At 41.3% G+C, this 21,309-nt stretch overlaps 1 protein-coding gene across 4 annotated transcripts in view; it reads right to left on the reverse strand.

The window, feature by feature from the left end:
* RBMS3 (RNA binding motif single stranded interacting protein 3) overlaps nucleotides 1–21,309 on the reverse strand; it is a 919,284-nt gene that overhangs the window by 412,984 nt on the left and 484,991 nt on the right. For all 4 annotated transcript variants that reach the window (XM_031469805.2, XM_031469816.2, XM_064496809.1 and 1 more), the window contains one exon: nucleotides 9,662–9,720. In XM_031469805.2, coding sequence (XP_031325665.2) covers nucleotides 9,662–9,720 — 59 coding nt within the window. The remainder of the gene's footprint in view (nucleotides 1–9,661; nucleotides 9,721–21,309) is intronic.

Raw genomic sequence — 21,309 nt, forward strand, 5'->3', positions numbered from 1 at the left:
TTGTCCATTCTATGTCATTACATTTTGCATATTATTTCAAATAAATACTACTCTGTTGGCTTTCCCATATATTTATGAAATCAATGGTGAGTGAAAATAGAGAACTTCAAACTAGTAAAAGGGATAATTACACACTAATGAATAATTTCAGTTATAAGTGCTTACCTCTAAAAATAACCCTGGGAAATGGGTCTGTTTGCCTTTAGTACCCTCGGCGTTTTCACAGACCTGGGGGACGTACACCCCACCATGTTGGTTATTCCCATTGGTGTGGCACCAAACTCTCCCAGAGAGAAAGGCAAAGCATCTGGAATCTAAGACCACGCTGACCTGTCCTGTTTCCTCGATCCTTTGAGACTAGAAGGCAAGTCCCATGAGATGCCTGAGGAGTTCAGAATCTAGACGAGGACACACACTAGCCACGAAAGCACAGGCGATGAGGGAGGGTACCGCCGCTGCTCCCGGACGCCGCGCAAGCGTGCAAACAGCCTGGGGAGAGTCTACTGAGGGCTTCCTGAGAAGGTGAATTTTGGAAAATATAACTGCCAGACTAGCAGAGGCAAGAAGAATGAGCATGTTATATGCAATCAGCGTAAGTCAAATGCTAGAAATGGAGAATTGAAAGACAGGAGAGGGGAACAAACACAGTATCTGGATGAAAGTGTTTCTGTTAAGTTAGAAGGCGTGGGTTAGTCAAAGACACCTTCAGATTAGGGCCAAGAACAATGTGAATCTACCGTTCTCTTTTTAAACCATTTTAAACTCCACACAAATTGTTAAATTTTTTTTCCAATAAACTAATATCTTCCACAAAAGAGACAGGTAGAAAGGTTATAGGATTAAATAATGTCAAATCAAACTGATGCTTAAAACAGCAATGTTACCTATTATATTTAATGTTGGTGGATGGTTTTACTCTTGCCTAATATGTGTATTAATGGTGATTACAGGCAGATGCGGAGTAAATATGTAACTATAAAACACTTCTGAAGAAAAGTGTGCAGTTGTACGACTCCCAAACCATGAGTTCGTATTTTATTTTATACTTATTTCAAAGACTTCTCAAAGTTAACACGGCACCACCACCAACACTACCACCACCATCATCTTCATAAAAGAACCCTCTAAAATACTTAATATACTAAATTGAGAATAACACGTTCGGAAGAGCTATCTTTGACAGGAGAAAGGCCTTTAGCTGTAGTTGTCTGGCCGAGTTGAAAACAACACCTGGAGATCATTTACCTTCAAAGTCCTTATTCTTTTCCTAACTCTGGCTGTAAGACAATAAAAAAATTGGAATTTTTCTCAAAAGAGGCTCAGGATAAACATTCCATGTAAAAGGTACCCACAGGGCTGTTCTGACTGAAGTTAACAAAGTTCCTACACAAACTAACCTTTTCTGAAATGAAAACAAAACTCAGTATCAAAACCAAAGGAAGCAAATATATGTTTGTATATTGATCACCTGGGGCTAGAGGTAAAATTACTACTGGACTAGAGTAGAACTCACAAAAGATGTTCAGGCAAACGTCACATGCTTCATATCCCAAAGGGAGGTGGAAAATGCAGTTACCCAAACAGAAGTGTTTTCATCTTTTTTTTTTTTTTTTCTGTAACCTAGTCCCAGTATTTGAGAAACAAATGTGTTTTTCAGGTCATTTTGCTCCATGGGCCTCTTGCTGCATAGACTGAGTCTACCTTGCGGAGGGGCCTATTTCTCCCAAAGTGTAATTCATCAGGCTCGTAAATTTCACAGCACATTTATTTTAGTTTGCACTGATTTGGGGAAATCACAGGCACTAGCAAAGAGCCTTTTCATGGTGTTTAGTTCTTTACTTGCTTGGTTTCCAGGTGGGTATCCTATTTTCTGGAAACTGAATGGACACACAGACTTTCCCCCAAGGTTCACATCAGTGTCACTCACTCAGATCCATTCATAGGTTGGGGCTACCTCCTGCCCTGCAATGACTACATAAAAATATGACAAAACAGAATGTCCGCCTCTCCGTCCACACTCATGGAATTGAATCCAGAACTCCACCCTTTCCTCACTTGCTATATAAACACTTCCTGCCAGTGCGTCAGGCAGAAAACTAAATAATAAATAATATCGATGAATTCCAGATTTGTCCAAGGCTCACCGCCTCATATTTAGTTACCCAGAAACACTTTTCAAAACCACGGAGCACGGCTGTGAATCGAGGACTGCTGAATGGATTCCTTCACACCCCTCCCTGAAACCATCGAGGTGGCTTCTTTCCCTAAAACGTCTACCGTATGCAGAATTATGTCTCTTACAGAAGAACAACAAGGTGTGGCTTTATCTGACAAAGAATGACTGATCGCCTTCAGGGATGACTTCAGAACTTTGGGGTATCCGTCTCCCACCTTGACTTTAGGGGTCCAGGGAAATAATAAAGGCAACACGATCTTCTGTAAACAGAATTCCACCGGCCTGGGACAACAAAGGGAGCATTTCAGACTCTTAGAAGTTGGTATGCTTGGCACACTCTAATACGCTTATGTCCTTTGGCGATTAGGCATGGAAACTTTCTATGGACTATCCATTACTCAATCCCTCTGCTCTAAACACATAGCCTGTTGGAAAAAAAAAAAAAAAAAGCAGGCGGGGGTGGGTGGTACAGAGGAAGCCAACTTAAAAAGCAGGAAGAGGCAGAGACAAGGAAATTCATAGAAGATTTACACCTTGTTTTCAATGGCTTCTTTCATTGAATTTTCCCTAGTTTTTTTTTTAAATTAGCAAAGATCCTGGGACCCAGGGGGGAAACACATGGGAAAAAACAAAAAACACCAACCAAACCAAACCAAACCAAACACAAAGCGGTGCAGCTCTCTGTGACTTGTATGCGAGCTCGTATTTGGTCCTCGTGGCGGAGTCTCTGAATGAACTCCGGTCTGGTTTCCATTACCCTCCATCTGGAGCTGCTGCCGGCTTTGTTCAGCGACTTCTGGTCCTTTTGGCCTGATGGTGACTGTTTCGTTTTATGTTGCCATATTAGACAGAATGAAGGCTACCTGCCGCAGCCGCCGCCCGAGAAAGAACACTCTTGACAACGCGGGGTTATGTGGAAAGAACCGCCCGCGACCCCCTCCGGAAAAGAGAGCAAGTGTGTTTATCGGCCTGTCTACTGTGTGCACTGAGGATGTGGGCAGGAGGCAGGAGGGGATAAAAGCCGCCCTTCCAGATGCTGAGACAGAGGGAGAGTCTAGAGCTGTGTTAACGCACCAGGGTTAATTCTGATGCCTCTTTTTTCACCTCTGGGAGACTACTGCGCGTCCCGTCTCACACCTTACTAACCACTAACTTGCGTCCAGTAGGCTGCCTGTGCTACAGCTCAGGGAAACCAGAATTCATATCATATCTTTCAAAACAAAAAACAAGTAAATCCTGCCTTCGTAATGTGTGGTTTTAATTGCACAGCCTTAGTCTGGAGGCAAGGCTGCAAATGAGGCTAAAGCAAGTGTCTCAGAGAAGACCAAGTCCAGTTTCCTGGGTTCTCCACCGACAGGCTCGATGCCCTGAGTGAGTTCGTTTCAAAAAGTCACCTCCAAATACCCTTTCCGTGTCTTTCCTAAAAAAAGCAATGGCCAGGAAGCACTCTCTTCCACCTTTTCTCTAAAGGAGCAAAGAGGAACGTTCTGCCCTAACTCATTGCTGTTTTCATCTAGCATTATTTTATGGAAACAAAGAAACATACTCCTGTGTTTTCTGTGTTCACAGAAAGAACAACCAAAATATAAATATAATTGAAACCACTTTCATTTTTCTAAGAGCTGTGTTTTTTGTTGTTGTTGTTGTTTTTTGTTTTGTTTTTGTTTTGGGGGTTTTTTTGCCTGAAAAGACAATATAACAGATTGGGGAAAATGTACTGTTAATAATAATTTATCATCCAGATGCCTATTACTTTAACACAAACCTTTTTTTTGCTTAATATTGCCAGTATTTCATACAGATGGTCAACACAAGCGACTATTGAGCGTTATCCATGAATTAGCTCATTTAATCATCAAGTACGGCTCTACTGTTATCATCATTAGACAGACGGGGAGACTGAGGTACCCAGCAGAGCTGAGTGGCTGTGCCCAGGTCACACAGCCCCTAAGCGGGGAGGCGGGGCTCAGACCAGGCGTTCCAGCTCCGCCACCGACACGACCGAGAGCAGTGCTGACTCTCAGGTATTTACGTAGCTCCATAACGATTGCATACAGTCTTTTATATCCTTCCATATTCATATAACTCCCTATAATAAACATTTCCACGGCTCAAAGTAGTTCAGTCTTCTCGGCTATCATGGTAATGGCTGTATAACAGTTGGACACAGTCCATCAGCTAGAATTCTGATGTTCCCGATATATGTTCCCATATAGAGAATAAAGGAGTGCTAAGAGTGAGCATATGAAAGTTAAAAAAAATATATCTGAATAAAGTACTTGGGGCAATATTCTCAGCAGAATTATCAATCTCATAGTACATGCCTTATGTCTCTTTTTAAGCTGATTTTTTAAAAAGGTGCCACCAATTTAGCAAGGTGCCAATGAAGGATGGATGTATTATGTGTGACAGTAGCCTGCATGGGATGGCCTGTGGGTTATAACGTTTGGTACCTGCATGGATGTAAACCATCACTGCACACTGCTTTAAGTTGCAGGCTTCCAATCATTCACGAACTCATCCTGAGGACACTATCACTTTGTACCCTCCCAAATGTTTGTTTGTTTTTTCCCTCTGCCGTCCCTTCTCCCACTAGACGTCTAAGTGGAGAGTTCTCCCTGCTCCTAACTGCATACGATTTCTCTGTCACCCAAAAGCTCCAATATGAATGTCGCATCATGAAGTTTGATAACTAGTGCCCCTTCATTTCTTGGCCACGGTCTACAGACTCCCGGTCTCACTCTTACTTCTCCACAAATACCTTCTGGACCAGTTAATGTTTCTAATACGACTCCTGCTCCAATTCTTGGCTACTGAAAGAAATCTTTAAGCGCTGGTCCAGTGCCTTATCTCATCAGCTCCCTGAGGCCCTCACTGATTTTCCTCACAAACTCCCAACTTGCTCCCTAGTTCATCAACAACCATAAGCAACTTCCCATAAGCGTGACTGCTCTCTCTTCCAAACCATACGTAGTTTCAACCTGCAACCATTTCAGGGGCCATTTTTTCTGGAAAAAAAAAAAAAAATATATATATATATATATATATATACTCCAAATAGGACTCAGAATATCATTAAAACAGTATCTCCCCCAAACCTGGGAGTGACGGCACTACCTCTCTGATCACGGGTGCTTACTTCTAGGATGCTCCCACCACGTGCTGGATGAAAGTTGTGATTCAGTTATTACTGCCATCCACTGGCTCCAAATCCTGTGGCCAGAAAAGGCACCTGGAGGCTTTGATTGGTGCAAAATGACCACATGATTGCCCTGCCTATTTCACAGCACCCTCAAGGCAAAAGATCTCACAGCCCTCTGTCCTCCCGTAAAGTCATCCTTGACTGCCTTTCTGTTCAGTGATCTCCCCAGGTGGTCCCATGGTCCCTCTCTCCCTCCTCCCTTCATTTCTCTCTCCCTGTCTTATCCTCTATCTCTCCCTCCACTTTCTCCTTCCTAATTTATCAGTGCTTATTATATCTGAGACCAGTAGTCTTCGAACTACTTTTTACAACCGTATTACTACAAATAAAAATATTTTGGAGCAGCCAACCACATAGCTACATATTTATTTGTTTAAAACATGAGCATTTGTAAAATTATAGCAATATATACATTATTAAACACATGCTGAATTGATATAAAACAGAGATATGTTCTAATATTTTCATCAAGTATTCCCAATAGACAGGCATGCATTCCCCTGTAACTTCCTGCTCTGAAGATAAGTTTCCTAGATTACACAGGTCCTGACTTCATTAGTTTAAAGGTCTCTTTGGAGACGGATAATTAAATAAGCAGAAAATGTGGATAGGACTGTTAGAGAAGAGATAAGAAAGGCTTAATTTCCAGAATATACAAATAGCTCAAACAGCTCAATAACAAAAAAACAAACAACCCAATCCAAAAATGGACAGAAGACCTAAACAAGCAATTCTCCAAGGAAGACATACAAATGGCCAATAGACACATGAAAAAATGCTCAGTATCGCTAATTATCAGAGAAACGCAAATCAAAAGTGCAATGAGGTATCACCTCACACCAGTCAGAATGGCCATCATTCAAAAGTCCACAAACGATAAATGCTGGAAAGGCTGTGGAAAAAAGGGAACCCTCCTACACTGCTGGTGGGAATGCAGTTTGGTGTAGCCACTGTGGAAAACAGTACGCAGATTCATTAAAAAACTAAAAATAGACTCACCCTATGATCCAGCAATCCTACTCCTGGGCATATATCTGGAGGAAACTCTAACTCAAAAAGACACCTGCACCCCAATGTTCAGAGCATCACCATCTACAATAGCCAAGACGTGGAAACAGCCTCAATGTCCATTGACAGATGAATGGATAAAGAAATTGTGGTATATTTATGCAATGGACTACTACTCAGCCATAAAAAAGAATAAAATCATGCCATTTTCAGAAACATGGATGGACCTGGAGATAATCATACTAAGTGAAATAAACCAGAAAGAGAAAGAAAAATACCATATGGTATCACTTACATGTGGAATCCAAAAAGCAGCACAAATGAACTTATTTACAAAACAGAAACAGGCTCACAGACGTAGAAAACAAATATGGTTACTGGGGCGGGGGAAGGGGGTGGGAAGGGATAGATTGGGAGTTTGGGATTTGCAGATACTAACTACTGTATATGAAACAGACAAACAACAAGGTCCTATTGTAGAGCACAGGGAACTATATTGAATACCTTGTAATAGCCTATGATGAAAAGGAATATGAAAAGGAATATATATATATATATATAACTGAATCACTTTGCTGTTCACTAGAAATTAACACAATACTGTGTACTGACTATACTTCAATAAAAGAAAAACAAAGTAGACGTAAGGACACCCACATTATTTGTCCAGATCGCGTCCCCCGGACTATCAGGAGGTAACTGCTTACGGACACTCTGGCCATCCCTTCCAGTTACATCCCTTCCTTCTCCAACCTTACGCTCGTGGTGAAAGGGAACAGTTTTTCCAGGTGACACGATGGTTGTCACCAGTATTTCACAGTGACAAGAGATGCCTGCATTCTCAACTTTGCCTGGTGGAGGGCCCCTTCACACGGGCCACCCCAGCAATCAGACAGGCGGTGGGGTCCCCTGGGGTCCACAGGGCTCGCTTGTCTGCAAAGCATTCGCATTTCTGATGGGTGTTCCATCAGTATGACTGATGGCCTGGGTGGAGTGCCGCCATCTTCTCTGGTTGTTCCTATACACAGTTTTACCCACAAGACTTTGGAAATGGGTGGGAAACTAGCCTTCTAATGCTTCTAACATGCCATATGCTTCCCACAGCCAAGAGTGAACAGTAGCCCATAGTCATGGCCCGGCTTTGTTTGTATACGTTCTCTAAGATTCAGTTTTCTGCTGCCTGACCTCACGGGCCCCACTCCACACCCTCTACAAGCTATCCTTGGGTGTTACGATCTGCTGCCTTGACTGCGGACACCATCGTAACTCAGAGCTTTCCTGTAGCTCCTCCTTGACCTCTCCCCTAGGATGCTCTGCCAGGACCCCTATCTCAGCATGTCCAGTCCCTAAATTGCCACCTCTCCCCCAAACCCACCACTGCCGCTGGGCTCCTTCCCTCAGTAAAGGGCACAGCCCTCTTCCTCAGTCACAACAGCTCAACAGGTGGGCTTTACTGCATGCATCCTTTAAATTTGATGGAGAATATTTAATTCCACCCTTGAAAACTCTCAAGGTGACCCCCTTTCCTTTTCTCCAACAGTGCCTGGGGGACTTTCTTTGTCTTCCTTGAGATCTATGGAGGACTTCAAATCTGCATTTTGTTGTTGTTGTTTTGTTTTATAAGTGAAAAACAATCATATTAATACTGTATAAATAAAATGGCACAGGTGCACAGAAGAGAAGGCATGAGTTTAGCATAAAGAATCTGAAGCAGGATTCAAAGGATGAGAATAATCTGGGGGAGGGAGAAAAGAAAAAAGATCCAATGCTGAAAGAAGAGTTCAAAAACAAAGAAGTGTGACAATGTGTAACTTTTTGCATTTTTTTTCTACCTCCGGGTTTCCCTTCTGCAACTCAGTTTCACTCAATAACTTTTCTAAAACACAGAGAGAATCACGTCTATCATTTCTACTCAAAAAACTTCTAAAGGTTGTGGACAGAATCAAGTTCAAAATATCCACTATAACTTTTTCAAAGCCTCCAAAATCTTGACCCCTCCTTCCTTTTTTTCTACTGATATCCCTTCCCATTTTCCTATTCCAGGTGTGAATCTGCTCAATTACATGCCGAATTTCTTTCTCCTGAACACCAACCTTTCCCAAACCCACCCACCCCGCCTTGCCTTTACAAACTCCCTCCCCTGAAAGGAGTCTCCATGTTCTCTCATAGCGCATAACCTCTATTACAGATAACCCTGCTACACTCTCACAGGCGTTAGGCTGATGCACTGATCCTGATACACACATCAGGATTCGTTTCTTGGTTTTCTTAGTGGTTTCCTCTTCAACTAGACATCAAACTATTCGATGACAGAAATGATGTCTTCTTATTTTTTGTCTTATAGTAACTAAATACCTAGAGCGTTTGTGAGTTTATAGGAGACAAAGAATGCTGTTTCTTTTTTAATTGCTGAACTGAATCTGACTACCATGATCCAATTAAGCTGGGATATGCCTGCCCATATTGTACAGGAGTTCTAACCCTTGTGCACGTTATGTTTGAATATGAAATAGAAACAATGTTTAGAATGGTCTCGGCTGTACCATTTCTTGACGTTGCTGTTATAAAAAAGACTGGATTAGAGGATCAACAAATAACACACGTTACAAGAAGTATTCCAAATTCTCCAGGAAGAACTGAGTCATGTAAGAGAGACCATAAAGATTTCACAAATAAATTAATGCAATCCTTCAAAGAATGCGTGATTCCCAGACATGAAAAAACATATGAGTCACGGATACAGTCAGATAACTTCAGTAATATTTCCAGGAAAAAAACAAAAAGAAGCCTTAATAAGATACGAATTCTGAGATCCCGTGAGATGCTGACAGCTGAAGCTTAGACACCATGGACCCATCAGTAAATTCATTCCTTATCAACCGATGTAGCGAAAGCTTTAAACAACAGATAAATTAAAACGTGTTTTGCATGGGGAAGTTCTCCCCAGAGTTCTTCATTTTTCTATAGGAAATCAATTTGCATCACTGATATCATTCAAATCAGACAACCCAAAGTTGTCAGGAGGTAATTTAGTTTTATGCTGAAGCAACTGGATACTCGTTCTGATTTGTGATTTTCATTTTGTTTGTTAATGAAAAAAATTAATGAGCAACGTTACTAGAAATACAACCCATCAAAGCCCCGACATCATTAAAAAGGTTTGCCAGCTACTGTACATTGAGATCCTGTGCAGCCGGTACCCAGGCCTGGCCTGGGAGGAGCCGTCACTGCACCAGCGCAGGCAAGCGCTCAGGTGCAGATGCCCTGACACGTACCTTTGCATTGATTTGTGTTTTTGTCAAGAATTGCCTTTGTGGATACAATTTTTCCGTACCTGAAAGAGAGAGAGAGAGAAAAGAAAAATCCATGTTATTGTAGCCCAATGAAGACACTTAAGACAGCGTCACGAACATCGGTGCACACGCAATTGAGCAGGAATAAACCAAGCAAACGAGACCCAACTCCCATTTCACAGCTGAGTGATTTTTTTTTTTTTTCACCAGTTCCTCTTTATAACCCGCAAATGTGCTTCCTTCCCTATGTAATCACTGGGTTGAGCCTTCAAAAAATAAAGCTGGCGCGCTGTCAGAGGTGGCTGAGAGTGGACTGCGTGTGACTGTAATCGAAGTAAATCACACTGGGGGTTCACGGGGAAAAGCAGGGGCCTGGGAACCAGGCTGGACGGGGCTGGCCCCCAGCTCTGGGATTCACCTAGTGCTGTTAACTCTGAGCCACTGAACACAGCATCTCCAAGCCAGCTTTCCCCTCTGCAAAAATGGGAATTGCAACAGTCTTTCAGGATTTGGGAGAGGGTTAAATTGAAATTTTGAGACTTCCTCACAGGTCCTAGGACAAATTGGACTTTAATTTTAGCTACTAAAGATGTATTACCCTGTAAATTAACTGAGGATCAGGACTGTTTTGTATTCTCAGAGCCTTACACCATTGGTAATAAAAATTTAACAAAGGTTTGGCGTAAATAATGAATGATACACATTATCAGTGGTACTTCATCTGTGGCTTGGTTTCTACCATAAATATCCATATTCATCATAAATGTATTCATTATTTTATCATCTCTTGCAAAAGACCTAGCCTAGATTTTTTTAAGATGGGTAATATGAGGGATGACTCAATCTCCTCGAGCCTATTTTATGAGGTATAAATGACAGGACCGAAAAGATGATCCCCAAAGCCCTGTGCTGCTTTGGGATCCCACAAAGGATGCTCCGGAGTCAACACAAGCTCACGGAGAAGTTATAATGCAAATTTAAGTACCAAGTTTATTAACAAGTCATATTATGTTCAAGATTTTAGCTTTGGTCATAAAATACTTGGCAAGTTTACCTTTAATTCTATGTTCTTAAGGAAGGGGGGAGGGTACAGCTCAGTGGTAGTGCACATGCCCAGCATGCACAAGGTCCCAGGTTCAATCCCCAGTACCTCCATTAAAAAATAACTAAATAAATCTAATTATCTATTCCCCCCAAAACAAAAACAAACAAAACCAAACAGAATCTATGACAAATATTAAACATTCCATGTATTTATGAACTAGGTCCCCTATCACCAATGTTTCATTTATAATCACCTTTTAACTATATCATTAATTCTTTGGAGCATTTTGGTGGTCATTTATTAAAATTCTCGTGTTGATAATGCATAGTGCTGGAAATGCCTTTGCCCTCCCCCCCTTTTATTAAAAATAGATTTGCTGTCATTATAATAGTAGTATCACTTATAGACCTGAAAATCATTCCAACAGGAGCCGAACTACTGATAGGCCACAACAGAAACAGGAATCATTGTAGGAGGTGAGATGGAGGAGTCTGAGACGGTCTCCAGGTGGGAGCTCCTGCCTTGCAGACGTCAGCTGAGCTGGGAGGGAGCTGTCTGATGCTGACCCGGGCGGATGCTGCCGGCACCACCCTGACCTGGCCGCTGCGTGCATCCTTAGTGCGGCTGCCTCTCCTGCACCGTTATAACCCTGCAGTAACCTCAGTCCAAGAGAGCTAGGGCTGAAAGGGAAGCGTCTATTACTATTCTGCAGATGCTGAAAGCATGTTCTAAAATATCAGTCACCTGATCAAAATGAGACGATTTGTGAACATTACAGTAGGGACTTGGAATCTGGGATTCTTTAGTTTGGTGCAGTGTTGACCTGTCCTAGCAGGCAGCCTCCAAAACAGGAAAGCTACACATATCAAATCTCCTTGGTCAGTCAGCCTTCACGGTCTTTGGGTATTTGACTCCAGGGCAATGTCGTGTAGTCATTAAAAGAATATACTGTGGCAATAAGCCACCCTGGCTCAGATCTCAGTTCAGCCTGGGTATGTTTGACTGGCTAAGTGAGTCTTACATGCTCTTTGCATCATTTCATCATCTATAATGATAGACATCAAATTTTATTGATTTAGATGGTTATTTATTTAAAATGATATACATTTACTTATAAACATACAAAATGGCGATCATAGCCCCTCCCTCAGAGACAGAGAGCGAAGGCAAGTGAGGTTTATCTAGAATGCTGGTAACAGTGGCTGGCATGGAATAAGTGCTCATTTAACATTAGTTCTTCTTGCAATGACTTTCTTGCTGTTACCTGCTATAGAAAAGCATCTCCGGGGTGGGGGGAGGGTATAGCTCAAGTGGTAAGGTGCGTGCCTAGCATGCGTGAGGTCCTGGGTTCAATCCCCAGGACTTCCATGAAAAAAAAAAAAAAAAGAAACATAAACCTAATTACCTCCCCATGCAATAAACAGAAAAAAAGCATCTCCAGCCCTTGGCATTCTCTGAGGTAGATAAGAAGTGGAAGGGGGTAAGGTTCTGTCCCAAATGACAGCTTGAAACACTCCCACTTAGTCAAAATCTTCCAGTAAGAAATTTAGCAAGTAAAGGTATTTGCTAAAAGGATGGTTTACATGTATAATTATAATTTTTTAATATTGGGGATTTTATTAACTATGTCCTCACTGTACTTAATACAAATACTCAGAGGTTCAAAGCTTTTTTGAGTTTGTTTATTAGTCTTTTCAAAATGTCTACTGCCTCCTGCCCATTTGCATTCATATAAGCCCACTCCCTCCAAAATTCTTGCCCAAGTCCCAGAAACCACAAATACCCTCGCTTTCAAACCCTACTTCACCCCAAGAGTTTCTCTTTTAGGATAATCAGTACAGTAACATTATATTTTGAATAACCTCTCTAGTGAACAGTGGTTAAAGTTACTTATAATCATACTCATTAACAATAGTAATTTTTGCTAGACTTGGACTTTTAAGACAAGTAAACATTTGCAAAATTATCTGAATCTTAAGAGTAGAAAACAAAAAGGAAAAAGAAAGGGAACATTTGCTGAAAATGTTCCCCCACACAAAGCACTTATGAATACAATACGGAAGAAGAAAATCCAGAAGAAAAAAGAAAAAAGAATTTAGAACATTTATCACCAGCTCACATCAGGCACACAAAGCCTGAAGACACAAATCCTTCTTAATTGGTTTCTAAATCTACTTCAGAAATTTTTACAGAAATACCTTCTAAATCAAAAATTTAGCTCTGTCTTTTAAAGAGGAAATTGAAAATCACTGTATCTCATAGTGAATTATCTCTCACATTGGACTTTTAACCTACGGTGTGAATGTTGTCCACTTGCATCAATATTACAAGGATGTCTTCTCCTTCATTAAATATAGTATATGGAAAAAAAATCGCTATCATTTTTTTTACAGCCAGAAGAGTGAAATGCTTTCTTTCGTAGAAAGCATTTGTGACTATTTCAGCAAGCAACATTTTAAAACAATAATTTTATCACTCAGAAAGTACTACAATACTACTCAATGGAAAACCACACACACACACACACACACGCCAAAAAGCAAAGTGTGCTTTTTTTTTTGACTTTCCTATTCCTAATTACACTCAAGACAAGATTTTTTCCAATAACACAGAATCACAAAACAATGGAACACAACTTTTCTGTTTCAGCCTTCACTCTGTCTGGAGTTACAGGAATTGCATTCCTTGGCCCAGGTACAATATTCCACATGAACAATTATTTCGCAAAGTTAGAATATGCTTTAAACAACAAGGGAAGGTATTTAATGGGCCATTGGTTCCAGTTCATGTCTGAACTCTCACGATGACAAACAGGTGCTTTCTGCATGACTGGTGCTGTATCCCCGTGCTCTGCAGAGCCAACCACTGATGGAGGTAAATCCAGTTCAGACTTTTTTTTTTTAAAGATCCAAACCACCATGAACACAAAAACCAACAATATAACATACCTGTGAATACACATTATATATTATATCTCTATCTATAATTATACAGAAGATAAAACCATATCAAACCTCTCTTACTGATGCCTTGCCAAAGTTTACTAACAGACTGGAATAAAAGCTACTATGGAGACTAAAGATACATTTTTACGCACTCTGAAGGTACAAAAATATTTCTAAGGTAAAATTCTTCCTCAACTTCAATTATATCACTTATGAACTTTTTCTCTATTGAGGGTTTAGATCAAGACCTTAAGTGTTCAGAAAGCTTTCCTTTATGCCACCCTCGAGTGGAAAGCAAAATCAGATGCCAGAGAAAAATATGTGACCAAATTACTGAATGATGCCTGGGAACAGACACTGAGCAGGGGCCCCGTGCGCGCCTGGCACCAGGGGCGTTCGGAGGAATCCGATTCTGTTTTCCATGCTTTCATTTCCTGACGCTAGAAAGAGATAAACTACTTCCCGCAGTCAGCTTCCTCGGGAGGTTTCAACTTCTTGGTGGAAACAAAGAAATGAACGCCTTCTTTAATTAACCATAATTCTTTCCATCTGGGCATTGGAACCTTCTCCAGCCAACAATGAGAAGCACCTTCTACATTATACCTGGGGCACTTTTTGATATGAAAATATACACCTCCACATCATATCCACACGGTCACCAACCATCCTGCGTGCCCGCACATTCTCCAAACACACCCAGGTCCCAAATAGCATTTTCTTCCTATTCTAAGACTTACTCTATAAAGCAGTAGTCAAAGTGCAATGATTACCCACTTCTTATATTTTGAGTTTTCAAAACCGAGTTTTATAAATTCATGTGTTGTCTATCAACTCTCCAACATGTTTTTCCCCTAGCTTGTCAATACAAATTGTACATTTAATCTTTTATAGAAAGACTCCATCCTTTCTGGCATTTACTCTTATTCTTAAAATGCGTCTGAGCCATTCGTGGATACACTTGATTATTCCATGTACAAGCCTAATTTAAACTAATGGCATCTCTTATTTTCCAAAATTGAAGAGAAAATAGAGCTATTATGGGACTACTCTACATGAATTATGAAGGCACCAATTTGGGGGGATCTTTCTATAAAAGAAGTTATTTTTAAATCCTTTTGCTGAATCACCCAGCATGTATATTAATTCAAAAAATACAGGCAGAGACTGAAAATAGTTTCCTCAGTCAATTAACTCCCAGCCAACTCATTTTTCACACGCCTTCTGTATTGATACCAGACAAGAACAAAATTATTACATTTATTTAAAGGATAGAACGTTATCCTTTTAGCCATTGTGGCTGGTTGCCCACTTCTAGGTGGCTCGTTCATCCTTTGACGCGTGGGGATGCTAAAGGAATGCATCCATGGCGTTAGGGATCCAGGAGGAATATGGCGGGGCTGCGTCTTTGAGGGCCACGTTGGCCAGGTTTCATCTACAGGAGAGCAAGTCCACCACTCATTAACATTCTGAAGCATGAACAAGTTCATTCCACAAACAAGTGGTCAAAGCCAGGAATAACTCCTGTGAGCTGAACTGTGTCCCCTCACAATTTATATGTTGAAGTCTTAACACCCAGCAGTTCAGAACGTAGCCATATCTGGACAGACAGCCTTTAAAGAGATCAGGTAAAACCAAGCCACATGGGTGAGTCTTCATCCAATATGCCCGGTGTCCTTATAAATTAGGACAAAGGCACAGAGGAAGGCGATGACCATTTACAAGCCGTGGAGAGAGGCCTCAGAAGGAGTAACCCCGCCGACACCTTCATTTTGTATTTCTACCTTCCGAAATGAGAAAATACGTTTCTGTTGTTTCAGGCGCCCAGTCTCGGCACTTTGTTACAGCAGCCCTGACAAACTAACACAATAACCTCTTACCCAAGGCCTGGTAGGACTATGCGGGCGGGACTATCCAGACACACGCCTCCTTCCATGCTTTGCGCCGTGATTTTGCAGTGGGTGCCCCCAAGCCCTCACTGGATACCAAGCTCTCTGTCACGCAGCATGTGCGTGACACCAGAGGCCAGGGCGTATCACAGTGTCACCCAGAGCGGACAACCAATCGTCTAGAACCTGGTTCTTGGCCTTACAGTCTAGGCATTCTCTCTCTCTCTCTTTTTTTTCTTCCCTGAGATAAGCAAACTCTTGAATCACAGGTCTGCTCCAGGTAAATTTCACATCTATTGCACAGACTGAAATTTCAACTGACAACTTGTTAATTGACAACTTGGGAACAGCACACAACAAAGAACACAGAAATAAGAGTTTCTAGCTGTGAGAATTGAAGAAAACTTAAACACTTCCAGGAAGCGTTTAAAGAAGGGAGACTATTTTGACAATCAAAAACGAGTCTTATACTTCTTAGGGAAAAGGACAACAATTTGAAAACAAATTCTTTTTTCAGGCCAATGTATTGCTATTTAGCTAATTTTTGTTTTCATGCTACAAGTAGGTTCACCAGGATTGTAGGGCTGCAGTGTTGCACTTACGATCTGACCAAGTCTTCAGGCCATAGTTCTGCACCTTGAATGTGCACCCGGGTCTCTTGGAGGGCTTGCTAACACCCAGATTGCTGGGGCCGACTCCCAGAACTACTGATTCAGTAGGTAGGAGGCGGGCCTGAGGAATCTGCAGTTCTGATGAGCTCCCAGGCGATGCTGGCGTCACTGATGGTGCTTTGAGAACCACCACTTTGAAAGAGCAACACACAACGGCAAAGCACATGTGCTTTGTTCTCTGCAAAACTCACAGGCTAAGGGAGCTTTCTACAGCCACGGGGAGCTACTTTCAAAACTGCCAACGGCATTTGCTTTTTGTTCGAATATATTCTATGTTGAAAAAGGTGGAGTACAATTTTTTTTTTCAGTTTTTGCTGAATAACATTTTTCATGTAGCTGGCTTAGAGTTTTTATAAAACAATGTGAAAACACTCTTCTAGGTAGACTGAGCGAGAGGACGGCCAGTTGTGTGATGCTGGCACAGACATCTTCAGCCTTCTCTTCTCTTTCTCAATAAATACAGGTCCTTCAAGGATAAACTGCATCTTCTGACCTCATTGTCCACCAGCGATTTCTCCCAAATAGAAATCCCTTTTGTGCTCAAAGTCTGCATAAAATCACCTCGCATCATCATTATTATTATTATTATTATTATTATTATTATTATTATTTCATTGTTTTATGACATTGTTTGTTTGCCATAAGATTATCTCTTCAAACAGACCTTGGTTTTCCAGGATGTTTAATGCTTCTCTGATCATCTCTGGAATATCCAGTACAGAGTTCGGTGCATAATTATCCTCTCAGAAAATCTGTTGATTTTTAAAGTAATTTCTATGGAGTTGACGACTTTTTCCAGATCAGGAACACCTAATAATGACCGAGCTACGTGTGCACACAAACACGTCTGTGAATACCGTTATCTGAGCGTCTGCTCTACGCCGGCCACCACACTGAGTGTATTAGGTATTTTATTCCAAATTCTCCCAACTAACCTAATAAGTTGATATTATTATTCTCATTTCTAAGGATAAAGAATTAAAGCTAAACACGTTACATTACTTGCCCAAGCTGAGTTACGTTGCTCACATTTGAACTCATGTGCATTTGCCTACAAAATGTCTACTATTTCCTTGACATCACACTGTCCTTAGCGCGGAGTGAACAAGCTTGGAGAAAAGTCAGACCCTTGGCCAGTCACGGGGCCACAAAAACATCTGTAAATCTTTCGCACGTGTTGGACATGATTTCAGCCCTCAAAGGCAGAGAAATGACCAAAAGTCACTGCACACAGCATAGCCGGACAGTCATCATTAATTGTTAGCTCTCACTTTGAAAGAAACTTATTTCTTAAAGAAGCTTATGATTTCACAACACGCAGCACATCCTAGGACAAGTGCGAATCCGGTGTGCGCTGAATGCACAATAAAAACCGCAGCTTCACAGCAGACGTTAGCTTCGCTACTTGGGGAACACATCAAACCTCCAAATCTGAAAATCCTGGAATCATCTATTGACTCCACTGTAGTGAAAAAAAAAATTCTGCACCAAGTGTGCAGCATATGTAACTATTTTGAGAGTCAAGTTTTAGTCGCAGGGGAATTCAGCTGTTTAGAGCACACCCTTGATTTCCACTGTATCCCTCAGGACTGAGGCACATAATCAGGTTCTCAGAAGAGTTTTGGGATGGGGTTGTGACTAAGAAAGTAGGAGTTCCCAACCCTAACATGGGTCACTTCGCTTCGTTCTCATTTCCACCCAGATTTTCCTTGTAACTACCCATATCTACTTCAACCAGCTCAACTGACATCTTATATTGGATGCCTTCTCTCTCTTCCCCGAGCAGCTGATCTCAGTTCTGGTCACGATCCAGCACGGCTTTGAGCATATCTCTATTAGAAAGCGCAGTGCTTCATCAATTCCATCAATGATAGGAATGCAATATTTCATCAATACTCCATTATATATTTTTTCAATACAGTATTATAAACAGTATAATTCCTTTGCCCATCCTAATCCTGAGGAGGAGTTCTTCAAGGGTAAGACATAGGTGTTATTGATTTAATACCCCTGGCCTTACACACAGGGATCACTCAGTAATTGTCAGATGAATGAATGAGTGCATACTGTCTATCACATCCCTGACACCAGACCAGAAATCGGGGTGGTAAGGAGAGTCAAGTACACCTAGGCACAGATATAACTTCCACTTGGCAACGCAGCAAAGTGCACATTCTACGGACAACGATGCGTCGCTTTTTATATCTTCCATTGAGCACACTCACTTCATTTCATTCATAGAGGCAGAGCGCGCCATAACATCACTCAAGAGACAAAAGAAGAAAGAATTTTAAAGCCTCTCTTGTAAAACGTCTTACGGCATCATGTTATTTTGAGTCTACAAAGACACTCGAGGAAAAAAGTCGACATAAATACTGAAAGAGGAATTTCATCTAGTAGAGCAGCTGCTCTAAGCTTTTTTTGATGGATATGCAGTTCTTGCTATCGGGACGAGGAAGTGCCTCATGCAAAGAACGCGATGACACATTTCCCCGGAAGATTTGTCTGTGAAAGAAAGACCGTCTTGAGTCCTCTGTAGACGCTTTCTGAGCTTCATAACACTTAAAAATGCACTTCTGTGATTGAGTCATACAAGAACGCCACTGCCTCATTTAAGAGAATCGGAACTCACAACGGCAAAACAGACAAAACCATGTAATTAGAAAGAAGTGGTTCCATGTAGCTCATGCATACGAGAAGCAGAAAAGATGAAAATCAAGCCCAACTTTAAAATCATCTTTAGATCCTTGATTTCAAAACTTTGAAGACAAGGGACACAAGTGGATGAGAGCACAGCTGTTGTTTGTCAATGCATCAATCTCTCTGCATAAAATTTTGAGAATGTATATTGGATGAAACTCCTCTGTGTCATCCCGAAAGATTCAGTCCTTGTGGAATAGTAGCAGGAAGCTCAATGTCCGATAAATATTCAGATAACCCAGGATAACCCAGATCAGTGATGCAGTCCAATTACCTATGTGCAGAATATTTGCTCTGTAGATTCTCTGTATTACTCATAGCACTTTTTAAATTATATGTCAAATATATATAATTACCAGACCAGGTCAGTGAGAAGACTTACTAAAGGAATGCATCCCAGCAAAGACTGATAATAATTAATAGTAATTAATTCATAATAATATTCTAGCAGTAGGTACCCCCAAAACTGGAATTGTGGGTGATGGTCAATGTTTCAATGACCAAATGGTCAGAGAATGCAGGTTGATGTTATAAACAGATTCTGAAAGACAGAGTTACAAATACGAATTTGTGTAATGCTGTCTCAATTCAATTAACTTCCACTGCCAGGCCCCTTAGGATGTTCTCAGCGTAATATAATATCTATGCTGTTACAACCCAAAGCCTTCTTTGCATACTTTCTTTAAACAGCAATGACCATGAATCTCACGTCTAAGCACAAATCATGTCCCATCATACTTGAGGGGAGACTCTGTGATTTATCCACATTCAGGGTGCAGAGTATCTACAACCTAGGGGAAATGCAGTGAACGTTTGATGATGTGGTAATAACGTTCCTTCAGGAATAATCAAAGAAACTTATCAGCGTTAATCCCTTACTGACAGATGCATTGTGCTTGACGAATTATTCTTGTTACTCTGTGCGTTTACTTGTGCCTCAAGAATCCATTACTGTTCACACCAAAATAAACTCTTCCCTTTCATTATATTTTACATGTGACGTTACTCAACTGGGTTGCAGTATCACTTCCAAGGATGGTGTTTCGCTCCCGTGGCTCTTTGGTCCCACAGTGCTTTGCATACCTCACTTACACCACAACTGCCAGGGAAGACAGCGAGCTCACTTTCTCTCTCTAGTCTCCAGGCTCATCATGCCCCACTCTGAGCCCCCAGATCCAACCAAAGTTGATTTCTGGAAGTTTCTAGAATGTTCACTGCAAAACTGCAATCCCGTCAGCCAAGAATCGTCTTCCTGTCCTCCTTCCTCTCTACTCACAACCTCCTTTGCCTCCTATCAGTATGTCTCCTCCAGGAAGACCCCCTCATCATCTTCCTTTGAGCTGAATTAGGAGCATGCGCTGTTCCCGGGTGCCCCGCACTTCCTCCTCACAGCCCTGTCCCCACAGGACCTCGAGCGCAGGCTTACTTCCGAGAGCTACTTGAGAACAGAAACTGTCTTCCTTGTTCACATCACTCAGTCATTATACAGAAGATCAGGGACTCGGCTTTCAATGAACGTGGTCTAACAGACAATGATGAAGATGTTAAGTCCTATGTTTTAAAAAAAAAGCTGAAGAAACAAACTTGGAACTTATTTTTTTTCCTGTTAGATCCACAACATACAAAAATACGAGGGCAGCTGTGTTTCTTTTTCCTTCTATCGGAACAGTTTATCAGAATGTTCAACAGCAACCCCAGACTGCAGACAACCCAAATGGCCAACCAGGATGTAACGTATAAGTATGTTGGTTTTATTCAAACAATGGAATACCATCAGGTGAAAAGAATGGCAAAGTTTGGCCACAAACAATCATGTGGCTGAGTCTCTGGCCACGAGCAAAGGACACCAGGCAGACAACGGCACATTTTATAAGATTCTAGTTGTGTGGGCCTTACGTGTTAGAAGTGAGGACGGGGGCCATCCTTGGAAGGAGTGAGTAATTAGAAGGGACACGAGAGGTCTGCAGAGCTGGCCAAGTCCTGCTCCCTGTTGGCTGCTGGGGACACGGTGGGCGGTTTGTGAAAACACACTTTTCTATCATAAAGCCTTTTTTCAATTAAACAGTCAGAAAAGAATACCACTGGCGGCAGAAGGGAACGATATTTCTAATGAAAAGGAGCCACCCAGACAGAGTGACCAAAACTAGTTCCCATCCATTTAAGAAATTTTCTTGATCTCTGTGATCCTTAATTTAGAACCATTTGCCACAGGCTGAACAAAGAAGAAATATACAAATAAAACAGCAACTAGAGGTGTTAATAAATTGTCAGCAACGTACTATTTTCTTATTGTATAAAGAGACTTTTACCCATACCATAGAATAGAAATTTGGGGAGGAAAAAACAATTAAGGTCCTTGGTATAAAATTAATTATAACAATAA

The sequence above is a fragment of the Camelus dromedarius genome, chromosome 17 (genome assembly GCF_036321535.1).
Source record: "Camelus dromedarius isolate mCamDro1 chromosome 17, mCamDro1.pat, whole genome shotgun sequence".
NCBI lineage: Eukaryota > Metazoa > Chordata > Mammalia > Artiodactyla > Camelidae > Camelus > Camelus dromedarius.